Here is a 24,887-nt window from a genome sequence, read left to right as displayed (position 1 = left end):
CAGAGGCCACACAGACAGATGACATTTCCGGCATGAGTGTATGGGAGGCGATTGATGCACAGGCTGCATGTGAGGTAGCATGTGGTATTGGCATGTGGTATTGTTTGGCTGTTTGTCCTTGTCTGTTTGGTGCAACTGATGTGCAGGTAAGTGTTGCTCACAAGCTCTAAACTTCCCAAACACTTTTTGAATGAACAGCATAAATCAAAAAGTAAAAATTAGGCTGCAGAATGTCAGAGTTGTTACTAACAGCTAGAAAGTAACACAGCACCTCTTTGTTTTTCTGCTTTTCACTTATTCATTCTGTTTATATGCTGTGATTTTTGACAAAATATTGCTCTGTTGACTGACACAAATACAGACAACAGTGTCTTATGTCTTTGTATTTTCAGGCTCAAGTTGTTTGATAGCATCTTCAAGTTTATTAATAAACATTATTGCCCTCTGAGGACAGATAGTAGAGTATTGAGTAGGCATGCAAACCACGTAAAAATAAGATAAAATAAACATCTAAGCTAGAGTCACATAGAATTGCCCCAGAGGGGGGCAACAGAAATTGTGTTCATTTACCAAAACAAATGTGTCTTCCAGAGAGAGAGGTCTCATTATACCAAAAACGAATAGCCACATCCAGGGGCCTTCAGCATACCTGCAAGCTGCAAGCAATCCACAGCATCAAAAACATTGAGAGGCCACTGACCACTGCACCAGAAATTTTGCCTTTGGCCAAGTGCATACGCACAGGAATGATGAGAATGTAGCAACATGGTTATAAGGCTGTCCTAATTCCCACTTGCTTGGCAGGCAGCTTGCCTTTATAGGAGAGACGAAATGTCTGTGAGGCTTGTGTTGCCTCGGTGGTAGTGAGGGCTGAAAGACAGAGATTACAAACCCTGATACTGACTCTGTCAGCAAAACTGACTTACATTTAAATACGTAAGATGTGTGTATGTATACTACTATAAAAGCATTCATTTTAAAGGCTAACCATCCTATTTGACCTATTATTGAAAAACAGTAACTCATAAAAATGCAGCAACATAGGGTATTGCCCTGAAACACCATCATAGGTCACCACGTTCTCTCTCTTCCACATCAAAGCTGTAGTTTCTGTATTTGATTCCTATTATTGATGAAGCTTTCTTTGACTCTTACAGTTTCCTTGCTCCAGGCCAATACCAATCCTAATGGACTTTTTCTGCTCAGAGAAGAGGCTAGAAACTGCAAGGTGGAATTACTGTCTACACTGTTATTAGATCAGAGATGTAGATAGTCACCAACACATCTGTAAAGTGCTGGAGAATCAAATTACAGCAGGTATTCAGGCCAGGGGAAGCTCACCTACCCTGGTATATTATGAAGGAAAATCTTAAGACTGGATCATAATTGAACAGTCATTTTCTGAACAGCAAAATTACTTGATTGAGGTGGTATCCTTTCTTGCCCTTTCTTGGAACACACTCAATCACATTAGTGGGGTTTTTTATGCTTAAATGGAATGGGTTTGATTTATAAAATGTCATTATCCACACTGGAATAATAATGTGAGGAATCTAAAACTATTTAGTCCTTAAAGCTGATCAGCTTATCACTTTCCAACACAGGAAACTCAGAAATCAGGTATCTGAACAAGCTGATTGTGTTAAGGCAATGACCAGGGATGCTACAGGAACAGGAGTTCCAGACTAATCTTCTCAAACATGAGGTTTGGTTTTGGTCTCAGTAAAGCACATCTATTGGGGTCACCCTCTATTGAGGTAACATAGATCAGCTTAGCGGCGGTCAGAGGAGGCAGAGAGAACTCAGGCTGCAGTGCGATCAGAAGGCTCACTGAAGACAAAGGACTTTATTTTTAGTAACAGCTTCACTTTTATCTACTCCTATGTATAACATGCCATACACTACTGGTCAGTAGTTCACCTAACATACGTGGAAAGATTCTACTGGTTACAAGGCATCCACATTCTACAGGTGCCTCTCTGGTCCTTAAGGATGCATTCATCAATCACCTCAGACCCTAAGAGATCCACACACACACTGTCACCCCTACACACATCAGGCAGGAAAAACAGTGTTCCTTAATCCTTTGTTTCCCTATTTCATCTGCTCCTTGTCTCCCAGGAGAGCTGCATCTTCCACCAGTGTCAACTTCTACTGCATTCTCATTCCATCTAATCTTTCACCCCATCCCTGCCCCTCCTTTTTCACTGGCAGCTATTTCTGTTCTCCTAATAGTGGTTTTGGGGCTCTTAATGGTCCCTTATATGCCACATCTGTCGGTGTTTCCGCTGCTGTTCCATGCAATGTTGGCTTTCTCATGCAAGTTTGGGAGTGAAGGCAGGAAGCACAGAGGGAGGGGCAGAGCACTGTGACACAGCACACACACTGCTGGACCGCAAAGTCACTACTCCGATGGATCAGGAAGGAAACAGGCCAGCACTGTGTTCTTGTGATGCTGAACAGTGTGGAAGGAACCTATATGCGAAGTCACTCCCATGTCCCATTCTCACTACCTTTCTGGCTCCCTGTCTCCCACATGTTGTCTCCAAAGGAAAGTGTTTTGCTTTTTGCTTTCTGAAGATTTGGGCTGTGGTTTGGGGAGAGAAGAGCAATAGTTTATATAAATAATGATTCTATAATAAATTGGATCAAATGATAGCTTTCTAAATATTCCAAATATCATTACAAGAAAATCTAGAATAGGTTATTTTTATATATAAGAAATCTTGTTAGATAACATTGCTTTTAATGATGGAATGGAAGTTGAATTAAGAACCTGGTGGATTTACATTTTGTTCTTTTTTTCCCTGCTTTCTATTAGTAAACTCCACCCATCCTCATCACTTCTGTTCATGTATTTAACCAAGGTAAAGAGCTGTGAAGACTCCAACAGCTGAAAAAAAAATACAGATGAGGTTGTTCAGCTGCACAGTTGAAATCACCACAATATTATCTAATTTCTCACTAAAGGTATGAATGTTTCAGGTTTAGCAGAATCGCGGAAAAGTAAATGTCCTGAACTAGTTCTCAGTAAGTTCCAAAGGAAATAATACATATGATCTGTACAAGAATGGTTTGGGGGGCGGGAGGGGGGGAGGGGGAGGAGAGAGAGAAAAAAAAAAGGAGCCTTGTTTTCTCTGTTGCCTCACATTGGATCAGTCAGACAGCGATTCCTAGAAACATGAAAATATGTATAGTATACCTAAAAGAGAGTGAGATGATAAAGTGATATAGGTGCTAAGGAGAAGCAAAAGAAAAAACACCGAACATCTGTGTTATTTCCTCAAAAAATATCTTTGAGATTCTTTTCCTGGAGAGCCAAATAATTTTCTTAAGTGTGTATTATTCTGACTAGTAATCAGAAAATGACCAAACTCTGGACAACAGGCCAAATTTTGTTCTGCTTCCCATTTTCTGTCCAGCATAACAAGGAACGTAACTGGTGTCATTAGAATCTGTGTTTTCACAAACCATCCAGACCTGTATTTCTGCTGTTAAGGCTGAGAATTTAACCCAGCACTTTAAAATGTTCATGGGCAAGCTGCATAAAGATTAATTCCTCTTTTTTTTGGTGGGTGATGGGTGGGGAGGAAGAGACAAAGAAGTGTCCAAATGCTCACAGTGAGACATTTGCTGTCAGGTAGTCATGTAATTTTTTTACTGACTCATTAAAACATTGTTCTCTGAAAGTGCAAGTGTTGATTAGATCAGGAAAATGTTCTGGTTTTGGGCAGTCTTGCTGAAGAGTCTTTGTCTTTTAACATATCACAAAGAAATACAGATATTAATATTTATCTTCCGTTGTGATTCATTTACCAGACAGACCAAATGGCCACCATGTAAAGGAGCAGGAAATTCCATTTACTACTAGGTGTGGATTCCCCCAGTCAAAAGGAAAGTATAGCATAAATAGTAGAATTCAATCTCCTTCCTCCACAACAATCTTTTAAAATAGTTCTTTATCTTAGGTGGAATGCTGGCGGGGGGGGGGGGGGTTATCTCATGTATTACAGGTGGTAACTCTGCTGTGTTTTCAGTTCCTAGTATTATGGTTTAGACTTGGAGCTCTTCAGTGGTACATCACATATAAGAAGTCTAGTAAATATATTTTATGTGAATAAAAATATTCTGAAAAAAGTCAGAAGCTCAGAAAGAAGGCACCTATGAGTACTAAAAGCATTGGGCAAGGTATTACAAGTTACAGATGGCTAGTCTACTAATTCCACTGCTGGGTTATGCCTTGGACATAGATTACTTGAGGAATCAAACAAGGGCTATGACTGTGTTCTGTACATTGAGACTAAATTATGTCTTCATGTAAATTTCGTGGAAATGAATGGACTTACTCTGTTAGTTAATGTATATTACTCCGTTGACTTTTCCACAGCAGTCTGTGTGCTGGGAGAGGCATCTCCTGTTACCTCTGCCGCCTCTTCCTTCAGAGATCAGAGAGATTTGTACCAGTGTTTAGTCCTTAGCATGGGTGTTATTTTCCAGAGTCTGGGTGCGTTTTTCACTACCATCACACATTCCCATCTCATAGCAGAAATTGCTGATAATTATCCTTTTGATTAATGTGTTTATTAGAGAGAAACTTCTAAACTTGGCGAACTGCTTAGTCAATGTACTCATGCAGCCTTTCTGTTCACTTCACGGGAAACTCCAGGCTCCTCTCTTAGGATAGTATAGCCTGTCAGATAATCAATTAAAATCCATTTAAACATTAACTAATTTTAACTAGATTACTCTGCCTATTTCTGTGTTCAGGGGGTGTTTAATACTGCATAGCTCTCCACACGAGAGACTCTCAGCTAAACTCATGCCCAAAGCTCCTTTCCCCCGTATCACAGGGGATGGTAATTCTGACTCCATCGTGGTGTTGCTGTGTGTGCACAGTAAATTGAAGTTGTGTTTATTTACCAGTTGCAGCTCTGCCAGTATTGAAATGAACTTGAAAAACTTCTCCACGTGGATGGCCCCAGCATGAAAGGTGAAATATAAACCTCAAATCTGTCACCAGCGCTATTACCTTTAGAGGTTGTATGGTTACATGTTCACAAACAAAGATAAGGATGTTTGCGCTTGCATGTTTCTAATTGGTGTATTTTAATTGGCTACCATAAAATATATCAGGTTGTGTTAGAACAGCCTTCATGTTCTCTGAGATCCCACTGCTGTTCCGGTACAGTAGTTTGTCTTTGCAAGGCATTACAGTACTGTTACCATTTTGATATTAATAACGAAATAAATAAAGCAGCTTAAACCACCTGATTTAGCGAAGACTTTGTGTGTGTAAACAGCATTTCAATGGGTGTGGCACACAAAGACACAACACAGGTCCAGGCTTTGCTTTACATGGGAACACAGTGGCACTTGGGTTGTAATAATGCCAAGGTCATGGGTTCAATCCCCTGTGTGGGCCACTGACTTAAGAGTTAGAGTCGATGACCCTTGTGGGTCCCTTCCAACTCAGAATAGTCTGCGATTCTGTGATTCTGTGAAAGATGGTCACGGGCATTGGCGACAAGGAGGGGAGCAGCCCTGAGGACAGCAGGAAGAGCCGATTCCAGCTCCCCCTCGCTCCTGGGCTGGAGGGAGCGGCATTTCCCAGTGCAGCACTTTGGTCTGTCATTCGCACCAGACACCAGGGCAGGTCCCGCTGTGTGAGCCCAGCTTTTATCCCTGGAAAGCCTGGAGAACCAGGCTGTGCGGGAAGGGGGTGCTGTCCGGTCAGGCACACACAGTGGGTGAGGGACCTCGGCACCTGGGATCTGCTCCCAGACCACCAGACGGGACAAAGCCAGGCAGGGACTGGGAGAGAGGTGTTCCCCAAGGGAAGGAAAGGGTCCCCATTCCCGCTGAGCCAGAGCAGACCCTCCCCCGGCTCGGAGCGCCCTTGGCGAGCAGAGCAGCAGGGCGGGCAGCCCACGGCCTAGTGCTGCCAGTGGGGGAACTATGGATGCTTTATCGATCTTGGCAATCGATCGTTTCAGCTCCAACCAGTGACGCCCAGCAGGTTAAGTGTGTGACTTTGGCACGGCCCTTGGCGCGGGTTCCCCCCGAGGCCGCAGCGCCGCCGCTCGCTCAGGGATGCCCAGTCCACCCTCGGTTTGATGCCGCCGGCACCGTGCGGCGGATAAACCCAGCCGTGTATCCCGGGTTTCCGCGCTGCCGCAGCCGGGAAGGACCGGCAGCGCCCCGGCAATGATGCCCAGCTCGCTCCCCGCCTCTCCCGGTTCCCCGTTCCCGGTTCCCCGTGCCCCGGCCCGGGCCCTGGGTAGGGGTGGAGGGGCGGCGCCGCCAGGGGGTGCTGCGGCGCCGAGGAGGGGCGGGGCCGGGGCGGGGCGCGCGCCCACGTCCCGGTTCCCAGGGCGACGGGGCGGCCGCGCCGTGACGTCACGGTGCTTTCCCGGTGACGTCAGGCGGGTCGGCGCGCGGCGGCGGTGCCCCGTGACGTCACGGGCCCGGCCGTGACGCGGCGGCGCTGGGAGCGGGCCGGGACCGCGCGCGCCGCCCGCCCCTCGCGCTACGGGTCGCGGCTGGGGCCGCCCCGGCGGTGGGAACGCGGCCGCCCCCGGCCCCGCCCTCGCCCCGGCGCTCCGGCCCAAGATGGCGGCGCTGAGCAGCGGCGGCAGCGCCGAGGGGGCCTCGCTGTTCAACGGGGACATGGAGCCCGAGCCGCCCGCGCTCGGCGCCGGCTACGCGGGGGGCGGCGGCGGGGACGCGGCCATCCCGGAGGAGGTGAGGCTGGCGCTCGGCGGCGGTGCCCGCCCGCCCGCGGGGCCCGGGCCCCTGACTCGGCCGAGCCGAGCCGTGCCGGGGGCGGCCCGTGCGGCGGGGGCAGCGAACGGGGCCGCGCGGGTCCGCGGGAGCCCCGGCCCGGCGCCCCTGCGGGAGCTGCGGCCGGAGGGCCTGCGGTGCGGGGGCTCTGCCAGCGGGTCCCTCCGGGGGGCTGCAAACACTCGAAATGCGGTTTGAACGCCCCGGCCGGACTCGGTCCCCTCTGCAGACGTGCCCTTTGTGGACGTGCCCCTTCTTTGCACAAGGGACTGAGGAAATGTCAGCGCACGGGGCCCCGTGCGGGCACGGGGGATGTCAGGCCTCTGTTCGGTGTCTTTCTTACATACTTCCTGTGTTTTTGGGGTTTATTACTTAACTTCCCGATCCCACGGAGAGCGAGCGGCACGACCTGTTTTGCTGGGGTTGTAGCGTGAGTTGCGAACGCTTCTGGAGTGTTTTAGGAAGGGGGAAGGAATAAACTGCGTCCTAACAACGCGAGGTGTTTGGCAAATTCAAGCACTGTAGGCATCCAAGCCAGACCAAATTGCCACCCATCAGCCCTGCTCTGGAGGGACATGCAGGTGCCAGGAGCTCTGCCGTTCTGTTCCGAACTGACTGGAGATTATTTCAGTTCAGCTTTCACTGGCGTGTCCGTGCAGAGGGTGCGGGACCTCTCACCTGTGACCGGACCTGTGGCCCCGAGAGCGACCAAACCCACCTGGTAACCTCTCCTTGCTCCTCTAGGGGAGAGGCTCCAGCAGGGAAAATGAGCCGGCTTTGATCAGCGGCTCTCAGAGAGGTCCGATTTGATTCCCAACTCACCAAAAACAACTTTTAAAATGCATTTTATTTATTAATAGCATAGTGGAATTAATGAGCTGAGAAGTCTGACAAGTACTAGAGTTCGTGCTGGGTGGATGATCAGAAAGGAGAAATGGGGAAGGAGTCTGCCCCATGGATGTTCACAAGAGGTGAGATTGATTCCCTCATCTTGAGGAGTTACGTGCTGAAGGAAGGCAAAACTGAGCAGTGCGCCATCTATTTCACACCTACCCAGCAGGGTGATTAAATGCCTTGAGTAATGAACTTGCCTGAGTAAGGAGAAACTCTCAACTGGTTGAGAAACCAAAATACCTGAAGAATGGGCTTTAACAAACATGCACTTTCAGTAGAAAACTGAGGTTAAAAAGCTTCTTGTTGACTTTGGTTGTCCAGGTTGTGCTGGTGCAGCTGTGCATGGAATTTAATTTCTCGGGTTATTTGTGCCATAAAAAAAAATCTCTATGGAGTTATTCCAATAACTAGTTTATACTGTGGCCCTGGAAATAATAACATCAATACAGCTGAGCTGGTTAGATAAACTACAGTGTGTAAGAGAGAAGAGAGGGAAAAGCAGTGGCAGGAGGCAGGAATTTTTTTAAAAATCAATTTTCATGCCAAGGGGGGGTGTTTGTGAAACTGCTGTAAATCACTTGAACTTCAAAAATGTTTTAGCGTGTGTCAGTTCATTAGATTTGATCCCAGATGGTAAATTACATAGTCTGGCTGCTTCTGCCCCCATCCTGAATATCCTCCCTCTGTGAAGGAGAGACAAGTGCCCAGCAGCTGGAACACCTGGCAGCGGGAAAGGTCGGGTGTGTTGCCAGAATCGGTGCAGGTATTTAGGAAGTGTTTGGGGATATTTTTCTATTATTTGAAAGCAAATTTCTTATACATTGAATACTGAAACACACAGGTCTTAAGGCAGAGCTGGTTCTAGAGTTCTTATTTTGTGATGTGGTTTTATTCTTTAGTAAGCTAGTTCTTCCTCAAGTAGCAAGTAATTAAGTTTTGTTTACTGTATAACTATTACTGCATCTAAACCTGTACCTTTAATGAAGTTCAAGCCCAAAAAATTGCTGACACAGTTAAAATGGACAAGATCGTTAATGCTAAAACGAGCCAACCTAAAGAATAATGCAAAATCAAAGTGACATAAGTCAGAAAAATACTGAAGTGCTTCTAACTGACTCATGGCTCTAATGCAAGTACATATTCTAGTGCTTCATTTCTTCAAGACAAGGTAAATCTAAGCTTTAAAAGTAACCTTGCTGTGGAAACCTGTCAAGGAGCATAACCTTATTTATTTTGAGGAGACAGCTGAAAAGGGTTCAGTTCCTCAAAGTCTTTAGGGAAATGTAGTCCTGATTTCCAGAAGGAAAGCCTTTAGTTCTGTGCTCAGTTTCTAGTTATAAAAAGGGAGCAGACAATAAGAGTTTCTTACAGGTGTTGAAGTTATTTTGTGCACACTGGTAGGTTGGGCCCTCTGGCCAAGGGGCTGATCTGTATGAGATTGGCATCAGGTGCCCTGTGTTGTTTTCAGCTGCCTCAGTGTCCCTTAGGAATTCTCAAGAACTGGGGCTTTGAAAAACAAACTTAAGGCATATTGTTCAACCTGTGACCAGTTTTTAATCACATACTGAATTTAAGACTTTAGAAGTTGTTTCATTAGCCTAAGTGCCAATACTAATAATCTTCTAATAATTAGTGTAATAATTCTTCCAATAAAGAGTATAGTAATTGGTAAAGTTTTTTTTTCCCCCACATTACAACTCAAGGTTGGCAAGAGTACTTGCTCATGCACTCATTAGGGATATCTAGGAAATGGGTACTGCTTGGAGACAGAAGCATCTGAGAAGGGCAGGGACAAATGGATTTAGCAGAAATTTTCCTCTTCCACTCCCTGTTTGGTTGTTGGTGCTGAGGCTGAATGTGAGCGGCGTCCAGAGGCACATTGGTTGGCTCCTTCCCCAGGATGAATTCCTGGGACAAGAGATTGTTTGGATGGAAGGTTTTCAGAGTATTACAGGGTTGTTGATATAGTAAGGAGCGTGTGACAGCTGGGAGGAAAGGTTCTGCTCTTGTTGCTAGAGATTATTTACACCAATATTAAATAATTCAAATGGGATTTTCTGTACTCGGAGCTTTTTGCCCTGAACTGCTCTTTGTAAGCCAAAAATGACTTTGAAGGCTGTGCAGTGAGGGCTGGAGCTGTTGGGTGCTTGGTCATTCCTAGGCAGCAGTGCTGGAATTTATCCTGCATGAATATTAGTTGTAAGTTTAGAAACCTTAATCCTGTGGAACAGATTTAAGAAGAAGAATAAAATGGAGAATGGATGAAAAGATACATAAAATGAGGATAGAAAGAAAAGGCACCTCTAACCTTATAATATGAAGTAGGTTGTGGGCTCTTACAAAGTAGTGTAAATACACCATGTAAAACTTGAATTGTTTTTGTTACAGTAATGCAGAGGGAACCTCTTGTGCTGGGTATTAGAACAACTTTCCTTCAAAGTTTCTAGTTCTCAAAAAGTTTACAATTAAATGTGCTACTTATTTGGGAAGCTGAAACCGTGTGAGTGATTTTTTACCTCATTACTTGATGTTCAATCTCACTTACGTGTCCCTTTATTTGTGTTCAGTGACTGAGCTAACTTTGTAGTCTGTGAATGACATTGTATGTAATTGTGAGGACTAGTTAAGCTGGATGTCAAGCATCTTATACTCCTGCAGAATATCAGCTACATCTCCAATGATAACTGAGATAACTTTTGTTTTGCTTAGCACAGGAACAACAGTAGCTGAATACTCTGACTTTTGTCACAGCTTCAAGAAGTGCATGGCCTGGGTGAGGAGAGTCTAGAGGAGAGCAATAAATTATCTGAAGTCTACAAGTTCAGAACTTTGAAGAAAGACCAAAAGAACCCTGAGGTTGTTTTAAAAAGAAGTGGAACTTGTCAAATCTGATGCAAAGAAGAACCAAATAACTTGTTCCCCGGGTTTGTGGCGATTGCTGCCCGAAGTGGGGAGTTTAAATGGTAGGGGGGCAGATGGTTTCATGCTACTATAATTTTCTTTATGGCTGGGCACAGGGAATCATTAAAATAGACTTTCTTAGCTTATTTATAAAATGTCCATTAATAGATTATCACCTCCACAGAAAAACATATTTCAGGAATTATGGGAGAAAGTTGATGCAGGTATAGAAAAGACAATGACTTTGATAACCTCTTGTCTTTTGTTTTCTTAGGCTTTTTTTGATTTATTTGTGGCAAGGTAGATAGAATATCAGCCCACAGCTCTGAAAGACTTGAGTTTAGTGAATATAGTAAAGAGATTGCTGTGTTTTCTGTTTTTCCCAAAAGGCAGTAGGGTTAACACCTCTGTGGTCCTGTGGTAGCTTCTGTGATTACAGAAAGGTGGCTTAATGGAGTAGTGGCTTCTGAAAAGTTTTGGTGTCTTGGGGGGCTTGTTTCTTGTATCTGTGGATATCCACAAACTGTTTGGGAACAGAATGTTTAGTACTGATTTTTTTTGTTAATTTATGTTGTTACTTAATCCACTAATGCTGTTCCCATTTGTATTTTGTTGTGTATTTTGTTTTAAACTCAAAGACTTCATATTTTTAAAGCTGTTCTAATAATATCCTTCTTGACACTTGTTTAGCCAGGAATGACACTTCTATTGTTGCATGAAGTTAAAAATACTGTAGACCAAATAAGACTTGTTTTTTTGGTGGAGGTATCTGTTGATAGCAGCTATTTTTTTAAAAAACACAGGGATTAAGCCTGTAGGTTTCCTTAAGACTGCAAACTTACACTTTGTTTTGTTAATTTGTAACAAATCTGTAGTTCAGTTTAATTAATTGTTCTATCTGTAGAAAAATTGGACTGCATGAAATATTTTGGAGGTAATTTGATTTAGAAGAAAATCTGAATCTATTTGTACTTCTGAGGGATACAGAAGGATGTTTCAATTGATCATGAAATTGCTAACTCTCTTCCAGTCCAGCCTGACATGGAAACTGTTTCAGGTTTAACAGAGTTTGGGGGTTTTTGAGACACGCTTTGGCCAAGTGTAAGTTTTATTTTCAGTGTGAACCCCTTGCTTCTGGGGAGTGGTGAAATTCCAGTTCAGTAGAAATCACTGCAGTTAAACCCAAGTTATCAGATGGCTGTGGCATCCAGAACTGGACGTTTTGCCATTTCCTGTGCTGGTGGCACAGCTTGGCCAGGTCTGCTGCCTTGCAACATCCTGGTACCACACAGGCCCTGTCCTGGTTTGATTCAGCTCTCTGATGCTGTAGAAAATTGGCATCACTTTTGCTGGATTAGTTTTCTGCAAACTGAGTGAATGGAATCTCTCCAGCCTGAGGAGCAATCAGTGGGCTCCAAAGCACTTGTGCTCGGAGGTGGTGCCACTATGGGGTGTGTGTTCCCCTGCTTTTCTGCTTTGTTTTTATACATCATCTTTGTCCCATATAACTGCACTGGCCCCTTTGGTTTTTCTTTTTGGATATTTGAAGGAGAAGTCACGTTCAGCTGAGACCCTTCACTGAACTTCCATGTTTAAGTCTTGACACTTTATGGTCTTGGTTTGTAACAAAGTGACTTGGTCTCCCTGGAGCCCTTCTGAGCCCGCCATGCCTTTCACATGAACAGGATTTGCAGCCGTAGCTTTGCCAGTGGGCCAGGGATGTGAAGGTGTCTGTGAGGAGCTTCTTGTGTAGCAACTGTGCCTTTCCAGCAGCCTTGACCACGTGAGAGTTCTGGGTGCAGTATTTAGTTTTCTGAGGTGTGAGATGGTTCTCATAATTTTCAGCTGTTCACACATCTGTGTGTGAGCACAGCCACTTTCTCACAGCTGGTGCAGGATACACAAGTCAGCATGCAATGTATGTGTTTCTTTGCTTCAGTTTTTTTATTCCATTTGCTCTTGAGCTTTTTGGGTGTATAGTGGAATCATCCTAATCTTCCCTCCTATGCTCAGCTTCTTTCCAAAATGATGAAATGTGCTCTCATTCAGCTGATTCTCTCTTCTGTGGCCAGTGCTAAAGAAGGGTGGTTGATGCAGAATTAAATGCCTTTTCTTCTTTTCTTGCTTAAACCACTTGCTGCAAGTATTTGGCTTGTTACTCCACCTTTTTAGCATTTGTGAGTTTTTGAGTAGCAGCAGCAGTGCCTTTATTTATTCTCTTTCTGATGACATTTCATGAAAGTGGACCATGGCAAAAAAGGGTGAAGCAGGAAAGGGTCTAGTTTGTAACTGTTCCCAGTTACTGAACCTGCCGTCAGTTCGAGCCGGAGTTTTCAGGGAGCGGCGCTGCCAATTCTCATCCAGCTGGAATCTCCCCAGCCAGTGTGAGCATTTCAGATCAGAAAACAGAACCTGTGCTCTCTTCAAAATACAGCTTGTTATGGAGTGTCAGATACAGTGCTCAATATCACATTAATTTTCCACACTATCTTTGTTAAATTCAGGAGATTATAGGAGTGTGTTTGAGCACTGAAGGAAACTTTTTCTGAGGTTCCGATTAAGTGAAGTATTTTTGTAGATGCTCCCAGCGTACCTACACAAAGCTCAGCATGAAGGGGCAATTCAGTTTCTACGTGAAAGGTACCAACTTTGTTCAAAATCTTTCTTCTAGAAGAACAACATTATGAACATTTTGTTCATTAACATTTGTTAATGAACAAAAGTAACTTAGTTTAAAAATCTGTTGCATAACTAAATGGGTAGGAATTATTTTTTGATGACAAAAGGGGCATAGCAGCTCTAAAATATTAATCTGTTCCATAATGAGGGCTCTTTAACAGTATCATTATTAGTAAAGCTGTTACTACTGAGTCCAGGCACTCAGCAGTAGGACAAGGGGGCACGGGCTCAAACTCTGCCAGGGGAAATTGAAGAGCAGAAAAAACTTCTTTGCAGAGAGAGTGCTCAGGCATTGGAATGGGCTGCCCAGAGAGGGGGTGGATTCACCATCCCTGGAGATTTTTAAATTGAGATTGGCCGTGGCGCTGAGTGCCATGATCTGGTAAAGGGACTGGAGTTGGACCAAGAGTTGGACTTGATGATCTCTGAGGTCCTTTCCAACCCAATCAATTCTATGATTCTACGATTCTAAATGCCCTCAGGAGTAATAAATATTTTTCAGATCCAGTTTCATTGTGTTCAGTCAACATTTTCGGACACCTGGAGCACAGACTTAGTAACTTAATATTTTTCCTCCCTTTATCTGAGATAAAGTATTTATTTGGAAGGTACAACATTTCTGAAGTCTGAGTAGTGTGTCTAGGTGTGTTTTTATCTCTAGTACAGGTTATTCACTAATGGTGTTTGAAAAGCACTATAAAATCAATCTGAAATAAAATACATCATTATGACTTAGAAGTTGATAGTATCTAATGTTTGGGACTGGATAGTTGTGTGCGGGTGTCTCTGGCTTTGATCTGGTTTTGTAAATTTATTCATTACACTTAACAGGTCAAACGTTCTCTCTACTTGGTTTAAGTAATGCAGGTTTAATTGTGACTCTTTAGTATCATCTGAGATCTCTTTCAGAAGGGATTTCTGTGAGCATTCTCATGATTTTGCTAAATACTTTTTGTTGTATTTTGTGACATTTTTAAGCCTGTGTACATCGTTGCAAATTGAAGTAACTCTTTCCAGACTCTGGGTTGAGTAGTTAGAGAATTTAAAGGTTTTTTTAACTCTCCTAATTCTACAATAGGTGGCAAGGAGCCAATTCTGCCTTATAAGTTATTTTATTTTTCAGATTGGTGCTGGGATTACTGAGACAGGGTGGTCTGCTGAGCAGGACACAAAATGGCACTGAGGAGAGGGAATGTGGGTTCTGTGGCACTTACTCTGTGTCTGTTTTCAGTGACTGGGAGCAAATGACTGGTGTTTTAAAAATACACAGAAAAAAACCCCAGTACATTTGCTCTGTTTCAGCTTTTGAGACCTGTTTGTGATAAAAAGGGATACATTAATTGCTTTATTGGATCACAGATATTTCTGAACAAGCAGAATATATCTATACCTGACTGAGCAATTCCAGCTGTCTTTTACCTTTTCTGATCAGTTGGTGGGAAACATGCGCAGTGTAGGAATAGTTTAGTGGTGGAATATTGTGAAGTGTATAGCAAATTATTTTATGGATTGATAACATGAACTTTTAAATAGGTGCTGATTATCTTTTCTGGATAGTCTAATTAATTGTGTGCTCTGGCAAGGAGAGAGAAGAATTAAGTTCTGTAGTTCAGCTGCAACTGAGTTTATTTGTTTTGTCATTTTAATTAATGTGACCCAAGCTGTGTAAGAGCCCTGCTCAACTACCATTTGCTTCTTATAGGCAATTATTGTAATTAGCTGACTGCCTGCTTGCTTTCCATCACAAATATGGCTTGTGTTCAGCTTAAGGTGTGCAGAGAAATAATCTGGTGTATTCATGATAATCTTTTAAAAATTGGTTTAACACTATTGAGATTCTGTGGTAGTTACCTGTGTAAAGCAAAACTGCCTTCTTAAATGGGTTTTAAAATCTGGATAGTTGTTTGCAGGTTTTTTCCCTCTTTTTTTTTTTTAAACCTTTGACTGTCTAGGGACAAGTTGTTAAATTAGTAAATGTAAATACAGATCTCAGACCGTGTGTGATCTTTGTGAGTATTGAATTAATGGCAAAGTGAATAAAAGGGACTCGAAGCACTGCAGCACCAGAGCCATGAGGGGTACAGAACTGCAGGTTTAGCTGTGCAACTGGTGGTTAATGATTTAAATGAAGGATACAGACAGCTTTTATTTTTCCACACTGCTGTTCTGCTCTGGTAGAGAACATTTGTTAACTTTCCTTTTTATAGTGCTCGGAGGCAAATTCTACTTAGCAGCAAACAGCAAAGATGGCAGGGGATGGAAAAAGAGGGGGAATGAAAGAGAATTGAAACCTAAACAGGGAGTCTGCTGCTTCATGGCAGCCTGGATCCATTTAACCAGGGGCTGCAGGCAGGAAAGGTGACTTTTTCCACCGGCTCCAGTGATCACTGGGTCCTTTGCCAAGCTGTTTCAGCACAGTGGACTGGCAGAAAGCTAACCTGGACAAAGAGAACAATTTTTTGCTTGTTTAGCATCTGAAATGGTTCAGCCAAAGGTTTATGTTCTGGAGAAGAGTAAGGACGGGAGTAGGAGTAAACAGCCAAGGGCAACGTGATTATTGCACCCACCATCCAGGCTGGTGTGAGTGCAAAGCAGGCAGTGCCTGAGGCTCTTGGTGCCTTCATTCTTACAGCAAAACTGCCTGGGTAGTTACAAGACAGCCTTCACTGAGCTTTATCCTTTACAATTTTTCAATGTATTTGAAAATACACTTTGAAACACTTCTAAGATGTAAGAAACATTTGAAATCTGAATTCCTTTGTTAGAGAGAAGGCAACTTAAGGGGCAAAGGCCTGACAGACTGAAAGGTTATTTGTTCTGCTTTAGGAGTAGAGATGAATGATGAGCAATTCAATTTGTGTTTAGAATTCATGAAAGGAAAAGACATGGATTATTCAGGTTGCAAGTGATGCTTTGCAAAGAAATGAAAGATACAAGAACATTGAGTAAAAGTTAAGTGTTACCAGTACCCAGATTTTGTGTGGTGGAAGGCCCACAGTTAAAGCAAGTTCTTATTCAATGTGTTTGTCTTAGAATCACAACAATCATCTGCCACTGTTTTTTTTCAGTACAGTTTCTGCTATGAACTCCTCAAGGATGGTACTCTGATACTCGAGCATTAACTTAGTGAGATGCTTCCTAGTTTTTTGAGCAAGGGTGGAAGTTTTTGGGTGTTTGGTTTTGGCGAGGTGGTTTTGTTTAACAGGAACAGCGTGGAAACAGATGCAGTTGAAACCTGCATTGCTGGTTACAAGTTAGTCCTTCCTTCCTAAAAAGTGTTACTTGTTAAATGGAAAATAGCTTTTCATCTTGATGCCTTTTCAATATTTTATTAACTGCTGTGCTTACAGCAGGTGCTGGCTGATCACGTTACTGTATTAGTTGACCTAGTTATGATCTTTGTTGTCAGACAGGATGGTACAAAAATGTTGTACCTCTTCTTGAAGATTTTCCTTCCTGAATGTAGTCTTGTACATTTTCACCAAGGCTGTTTTTGTCAGTCTAGAAAGACAGGTTCGTGGACTTCTGTGGAAAAAGATATAACAGATCCTTTTTCTCTTGGCCACAGTAACTTCTGTTGATACTGTTGTCTGTAACTTACCTACTAGTCTGTGGTTGTAAATTTTATCAGACTCATTTTGAACCTCCTAGGTACAAACTTTGACATTTTATTTCCATTATTGGCTGTCTCAAACATTGTAAAGGACCTATAAATAAAAATGATGAAAACAATTCAGAAAGATTAATAAAAAGTTCAGAAATATAAAGTGGGAAGGGCAGCCTTGATGCTGATGTTCATTCACTTGTATAAACCCTCATGTGAAACCCATTGCAAGCTGATTTTCAATTCAGTAAAGTTTTTCAGCTGTTGGTATTTTATGACACTTTTTAATAAAAAGTTTAATTACACTGTTGAAAATGTGGTAAGCCTGAAGGGCCAGCACGAGGTAGGAAAAATGAACACAATGGCTGTGCAAGTTGTGAGACGCTTTCACGGAGAGATGGTGAAGAGCTGGAGCCTGGAGTGTGAGAAGAAGGAAAGGACTGTCCTTCCCCCTGTGTGTGCATGTTCCAGCAGGTGCCTGCAGAAAATGAAAAACAAACTTTGTACGAGTTAGTAAGAGGACTGTGACCACTCAGGATGGATAAAGGAGGAAAGTACCTGAAGGAAAGAACCAAAATGTAAGAAAGAGCTAACAGTGACTTTCAGCAGAGAAACTCGCAAACACAGACACTGCATCTTGCCAGGCAAATGGTGAGGTGGGTGGGGTGCTGTGTTATTAACCCCGTTCCAGTGTCCTCTTGCCTCTCTTCCACCCAAGCACTTTGCTTTCAGGTTAGTTAATACATTAGTCCAGCCTCGTACATGACTCCTTTTTACAGCATTTTCTAACAAAGTGGATCCTGGCTCAGTGGAACAAACAATTGAAATGATGGTGTAAAAAAGAAGCCTGAAAGGACTGATTAGAATAGTATAGGATGATAGATATTGATGGTTTTGTCCTTCTTATAAAACAATTTCCAAATAAAATGCCTTTATTTTTAATTACATTGTTGGGTCTATCAGAATACTCTCTGTCCTCACCCAGAGTGATAGTACAAATGCAGGACATCCTGTGTCTGGACAAATAGCAGCTGTTTTTCTTGCAGAATAGATCTGAGCTTTCAGGTGTCTTCCACCAAATACGAACCATACAGCCCAGAGCTGGGATGTGCTGCAAGGCTTAAGTACTGATGCTGAGTGCAAAAAATATGAAAGATAAGTTTGCTTTATATTGTCTTGGGCACTTCACAGTTTGACAAGCAGCAAAGGATGCAAAAATAACTTTGTGGCTTAGAGCCTTGCATTTGTGGAGCCACAGTCTTCCCTGAATAGAATGGATTTAGTCTTCTACTGTGTCTGACTTGCCTCTGGCTCGAAATAGGTCATCATCTTTATTGCGTTGCACGAGAGTGCTTATTTGCAAAATTAATGCACAATTATCCACAATTGGCAGATTCAAGTTGATGTATTCCAGTGTATCTGGAATATTTCCAGTGGTCTGGCTGCCTGTGTCTGTTTGCCTGCGTCAGCTTCCCTGTGTCAGCAGCACTAAAAGGGGAATCAAATCTAATCTCTTGTGATAGAGAATAACCTTAACCTAATGCTACCAGATAGGACAGAAACATTTATTTGATGCTTTTTTTGGAAAAATGATAACGTTATCCAAGCTGTAAAGGATTCGTTACTTATTCACGGAATTACAATGAGTATCTGAAATCCCTATGTAGTTTGCTATGGACAGGGACCAGACTTGCATGTGGGCAGTACTAGATGCACTGCAGATTCACTGCATTAAGATTTCTGGCAACTGTCTCAGGCTGGCATCGATTTTTGGATTTCTGTAAGATACTTGGCAGTTGTGGGTTTACAGTTTCCTACAGGTGTGGAGCTTCATAAACATAGTGGAGTGCTCAGAAGAGTAAGAAAAAGTAGGTCTGTTCTTTCTTAATAAACATCAGGCATCTGCAGTTTTCTTCTGGAGAAAGTGTGAATAAAGAGTGGATAAAGGGGGTTACTTTAATGTTTAAAAACTTGCTTTTATTCTGTTGTGTAGGACCAAGCTCCTTGATCCAGAATAAGGATTCTGTATTTCATGTTTTTGCTGTCTCTGTTGTCTGTAGTTCTTTGCTGCTGTCCTGGAATGTTTGGGCTTATGGGGAATGAGGTACTTCCTGGGCAATTTTTGTATGTTTAGGTTTTATCTGGACAGTTTAAAGAAACCTTTTGTGTGTGAGTGCCGCTGAATCCCAGAGATCCAATTGTTAAGGACCTCGTGTTTCAGGGTTTTCCCCAGCAAAGATGGGGATGTGTCTTGGTTTGAGGTCCGTAAGGCCGGGCTGAGCACATGATGCAGACCTGGCTGAGTTGTCTGAACAAGCAAGTCTGTGAGGAGGAAAGACAGGCTCAAGTTGCTGTGTCAGTGCAGCAGGTGTGGGGTAGTTTTTGTGAGGCAGAGGCTGTGTGTGCTGGGGTGGGCAGGGGCAGATTCCTTTGAGTCAAATGAGGTCACTTGTTCTGAGTTCCAATTAGGAACAGACTTGAGTTCCTTCCATTGAACTGTAGTAGCCACAGATCCTGCGTAGCAGGATGCAATACACCTGCACATGGGTTGATTCTCAAGGAGCTGGCTACTTAAGGGTTGCTCTGGACCACAAAAAACTGTGTCTAAGCTTATTCACTGATGTGGAAAGCCAGAAGGTAATTTCTCTTTAAGAGAATTTTAAGTGTAAGTTGCCACTTAAAAGTTGTGAAGCTCAGAAATTTGTCATGGCATATGTGTTCTTGTGCATACTTGGTTAGGGCTAGTCAGTACTAGATTTGTGAAAGTTTTCTCATCTTGTCAGAAGACTTTTGATGAATATGGCACACAAAATAGCTTTTCCATTTCTATGTGCAACAAGTCATTATTTGTTGCTATGGTTGACTTTGATAAATTTTCTTCTGCCTTCAGCGTACTTTTAACTGTGTGAGGAGCCCTTCTAAGATTATAGAAATCCATATTAAGTTTGTCTGTAAGATTCACATCTGGAAAGGCTCTTGGTTTACTGCACTGGTATATTGTAGGTAATTCAAGGCAATGCTTTTCGTTCCTCTGAGACTTTCAGCTTTTTCAGGTGAAGATATTTTTCCTGTAGCCTGGCAGCTGGTGGTAAGTTGAAGGGATTTTTCAGCAATCACGGAATCACAGAATGGTTTGGGTTGGAAGGGACCTTAAAAGATCGTGTAGTTCCAACCCCCCTCCCATGGGCAGGGGTGCCTTCCGCTGGCTGGGGTTACTCAAAGACCTGTCTGTCCTGGCCATGAACACTTCCAGGGATGGGACATCCAGAACTTCGCTGGGCAACCTAAATTAATCACTCAGCTTTTGCACTTGTCGTGTTATTAACTTAGCAGGAGACCTCTGCCCTTATTAGACACTGATTCTCTTGCAAGTATCTCCTAAATAACACACTTTGGTTGTGCATATTGCTCTTGCTCTCTTATTTTTTATTTGTTATTTGGTATATATACTGTAAGAGAAGAGACAAGCAAGACTGTGCTTATCGACACAAAGTAGAAAATCACATACAAGCAAGGAAGTTACTTCTTGTCAATCTTCAGAAAAAGTATTTGGAAACTCATCTAACAGGGGCACGTTCTCCTTGGCACTGATGAGGCCTCACCTAAAGTGCTGTGTCCCATTCAGGACTTCCAAGTACAAGAGACATATGGAGGGAGTCCAATGAAGAGCAGGAAGATGATTAAGGGCTGGGGAATGGAAAATGGAGCCAAGATGTCTTCAGCAGTGCCCAGTGACAGGACTAGAGGCAGTGGACACAAACTGAAACAGGAGGTTCCTTCTGAACGTCAGGAATTGTTTTTATTGCGAAGGTGACTGAACATTGGCACAGGTTGTGCCATTTGGCTGTGGAGTCTCCATCCTTGGGGATATTGAGAAACTGTCTGGACACGGTCCTGGGCAGCCTGCTTGAGGAGGGGTTTGGACCAGATGACCTCCAGAGTTCCCTTCCAACCTCCATCCTTCTGCAGTTCTGTATTCCTTTGTCAGTAAGGAATCTTCCCTCCTCACCCTCCCCATTGCCAGGCATTTCAGTGGAGTAAATTGTTCATGTTGATGAGGTGTGGCACATCTTGAGGAAAACCTTTGCTGGGTAAATTTGCCAGAATGACCAAACAATACAAGTTTCCTTAAGTACTAATAAACCTGTTTCTGAAGGTAATCCTGAGAATTCCTGTGATTGCCAGGAATTTTCAGTGTACACACCCAGGTTAACACCACATGACCAGTTAAATGTGGAGTAAACAACCTAATACATTGACACCATTATATTGAACAAATTAATTGAATTGGTGTTGATTCAAACTTCTTATCACCAAGCATACAACTTACTAGCCTTTGCCATCTTGGGAAAGATAGCAAAATACAGAAGTCCTTCTCTTTGCTGCTGGTTGGCAGTCGTGGCTTCAATGTGATAAATGGATTGTAAGTTGAGAGGCAAGTTGACTTCCATGGTTGCCTCAAGAGAATTTATGTGGAGGATTTTTGAGCAGTACATGCTTTTGTGTCGCCCCACTCTCCTCACTCTTTGGAGTTTGGTTTGCTTGTTCCTGAGCCAACTATTTTGGCTCAACTGCAGCTTCTTGATGAAATCATTGTTCTGGTATCTGTTCTAAAAACTGGGCTAAAAGTGAACCAATCATTAGTTTCCTTCAGGAAACTGGTGGCAGGTAACTAATACATGAATTAGAATGGGTAAATAAGGTGGTGTGCAAAGTCCAAGTTCAGTATTTTAGGGTTTATTTGTGTACTTCTAAATTTAATCCAACTTGAATTGCATCCTATTATTGGTGCCTACTTTAGAATATAAAGTTCTTTGCATATTTTTTTAAGAGTATAATTGTCAAAATTTGTGTGTCCAGACTGGTTTTGAGGCTGTATATATTATAATGTGGGAAGAAGAAAAGAGATAAACTGAAAAAGGTAACAGGAATCTTTTAACTACCTTTAGAAGAAGCACTGTTTATATTACCTTCCTTTCTTCCATCCTGGGTCTAACAACTGATGGAATCATTTTTTGATAAGTGGTCTGATGAACAGCAATTCTCTCTTCCTCCCTTGTCCTCAGCTGTAAAGTCCTCATTTTGCTTGGACTGAAGTAGCTTCTTACATCAGTGCAGCATTATTGCTTTAGAGGTTTGGGTTTGTGCTTTGCTGCCTTTTCAGGTATAAATTGAGATTCCTAATGCTGTTCACCCACAGTGTTCTCCAAGTCCTAAAGGTAACTCTTTCAAGCTGTGAACAATGAGCAGCAACACGGTTGTTTCACGGTAAATGCTGTAAGTCATCCCTAGAGGGATGTCCTTTTCAGATCATGTCCAGGGTCTGTAACTTGCAGAGTAGACTGAATATAGAAGTTGAAATGTACAAGGTACTCTTTAAGATCAAGACATCCTATTTCCATGTAAGTAGAATACTAGGTCTAAGTTTTGTGAGTGTTGTTTACACAGATTGTAAAGATTTAATAGAAAAAATCCTTTGCTAAACTTTGTAGTACTGTAGAAATTGGGTTGCAAAGTCTTACAAGGAAAATGCTTAATATGATATTGATAAACAAGAGAAATAAATCATTCTTAGAAGTAGTTTATTCACTGGGTCCTTTAAAACCAGATTTAATTTTTCTCTGTTTTTATCTCAGAAACAAACTATTGCTGACTTTGGATGAACAGGATAGGCTCTTGCTCTCATTTATTGATAACTAAAACATTTTTATTATGGATTTCTCTTATTAAATGTCAAGTAAATGTTTGGGGGGTTTTTTTGTTGTTTTCAGACAGATTCTGTAGGCTCCTTTTGAAGATTAAAATATTTAATTTTCTGTTTTAGGTGTGGAATATCAAACAGATGATTAAATTGACACAAGAACATATAGAGGCACTGCTAGACAGATTTGGAGGAGAGAATAACCCACCATCAATATATTTAGAGGTAAGTTTATGTTGTTTGATTAATGGTGTGCTTTCTCAAGCTTGTATGAAGTATCTTACTTTAAGAACATGTGTAGTAAAAGAGAATATTCTCCTTGTGTATGACAAACTTCACTTGTTTCTTGGAGATAGAAAGCAACTGTGTGGGTTTCCTGATGCACATCAGTCAGGGTAGATCAGTGACATGGTCTGATGATTATGTTGGTGCAATTGAAATGTCGAGCATCCTTTTTAGGGCCCAGGGAGAGATGATTGTGCATAACAGAGAAAGTCACGCTCTGTTAGAAGCAAATATATACACATTCACATGAAAACATTCCATAAGAGTAACTTTAAAGAAGGTGACTTCACTTTTTTCTCTTTGAAAAATGATCATGTATAATCCAAAAACTAAAAGGGAACTTCTTAAAAAATGCATAAAATTGTGTGTGGAGCAATATTTAACCATGTTTAATTTGTAAGTTAAATACAACGTAAATGCCTGTATTCCTTCATCATGCCAGATGGATAAAGGTGTGTTGATGTAGGACCATTAAGAGCTAAAAAAACTGCATTTAAAAGTTATCTCTACTAGGAATTGAATGGGCATCACTTGCTTCAGACCTGCCCTTGTCTTGCAGTTATTATAATTGAAATAACTGGAGGTCAACCAGATTTGTTTTGTAGTCTTTTTAATCGTAACTGCTGCCTAAAGGTACTGGGTAATTAAAAACAAAGATCTCATTATTTGAGGTACTTCTAACTTTTATCTTGATATATCAGATCAGGGCACCAGCTTGATTATACAAATGTTGGCATTACATCCTTAACAGTGAAGGTCAGATGAGGCCCTCTCTAGTTGCTTTCCTTGCTGCTAATGTGAAATGGGAGTGTTGAATCAGTGCTAATCACTATTTTCACCACTCAGGGGTGTGTGTCAGCACACCTCTGTTTTCACGTGAACCGTTTGTTCCACATGTCTGGGTTTATTATTGCCACGTGTGTGGGTTTGATAAGGTTGTGTATCAAATTGCAGTAATAGTGAGCTTAGTCTTAGTCTAACTGTAGTAGGTCTGGACTTCAGGTAGTGCAATTGTTAGTTCATTACAGCCATTTGTCACTTGCTCATATCTAAATTAAAACTGAGATTCAACTCTGGAAGCTCTGATTGTTCTGTAGGGGTCACTGATGGCTAGGAGAGCATTTGCAGTCATAAATGTGTTCTGGGAAATGATTATGGCAGCGTGAAGAGTATGGTAAGTCTGAAATAGTTGGTGACCATAAACCATGAAGCTTTAAGTAGATTTGCAAGTTCAGTGGATGTGAGTGCCCCTGAGATGAAACTGCAGCTCTGGGAAAGCCCTGTGGGGCAGAGCAGGATGTTCCTCTGCTGCAGCGAGTTCTGCTGGATCATGAAGCAGATCTTGTGACAAGGAGTGCTCTGACTGGGGAGCCATAAGCCTTTGGGAGGAAGGTAAAAGTGACTGACATTCTGCTTTTTCAGTTGAGTTATCCCATGAGAGAGTGAGTCCTGTGAAAAGAGCCCACCATGGTTGAAATGAAAAGCCTTGTTCTTGGTATGAGGTTCCCCCATTTAGTAGATTGAACGTGATCATGATGAAGCCCAGTGAGCCTCAAAGCTGTAGTTGAGATTAGGGAAGGGGAAAAGCTTGCAGCTGTGAGCCAAGAACCTGGGAAATAGTGTGAGAGAGGAGAGGAACTTGTATTTGGGTGGTCACTAGCATAGATTAGATCATCCTCAGGTGGATTTATTGAAGTGAACTGCATTAAATACTGCAGACCTGTAATTTGTTTAGTGTGTAGGTTTCCTGTGGTAGGACTCAAGTGTGAAAGAAAGAAAGGAAAAGAAGAAATATATTCCTGAGTGCCAGATACATTCAGAAGCAAGATTACTCTGTACCCTTGACTTTTCATTTCATCCCAGCAGGAGTTCTCTAGTGTGTCCTTTCTGTGCCTTTTCCACCTTTTTGTCTGCTTTTGCCATGATCAAGACAGGGGTTGCTTTCTATCATCAGCATTAACTTCACAGCAGTTTACCTGAATCTAACCTGTCACTGCTGCAGTTAATGTTTTGACTTACTGTATTCCTTCATCTGTCAGAATC

General features: G+C 42.4%; 1 protein-coding gene across 2 annotated transcripts in view; it reads left to right on the top strand.

Moving 5' to 3' along the window:
* Nucleotides 1-6,479: 6,479 nt before the first annotated feature.
* BRAF (B-Raf proto-oncogene, serine/threonine kinase) overlaps nucleotides 6,480-24,887 on the top strand; it is a 90,815-nt gene continuing 72,407 nt past the window's right edge. For both annotated transcript variants that reach the window (XM_071551139.1, XM_071551140.1), the window contains exons 1-2: nucleotides 6,480-6,741; nucleotides 22,683-22,784. In XM_071551139.1, coding sequence (XP_071407240.1) covers nucleotides 6,610-6,741; nucleotides 22,683-22,784 — 234 coding nt within the window. In that variant the 5' untranslated portion in view covers nucleotides 6,480-6,609. The remainder of the gene's footprint in view (nucleotides 6,742-22,682; nucleotides 22,785-24,887) is intronic.

Source organism: Pithys albifrons, chromosome 3 (genome assembly GCF_047495875.1).
Source record: "Pithys albifrons albifrons isolate INPA30051 chromosome 3, PitAlb_v1, whole genome shotgun sequence".
Taxonomy (NCBI): domain Eukaryota; kingdom Metazoa; phylum Chordata; class Aves; order Passeriformes; family Thamnophilidae; genus Pithys; species Pithys albifrons.
Note: the sequence above shows the minus strand (reverse complement) of the source record. Positions and strands in the feature narration are given on the sequence as shown.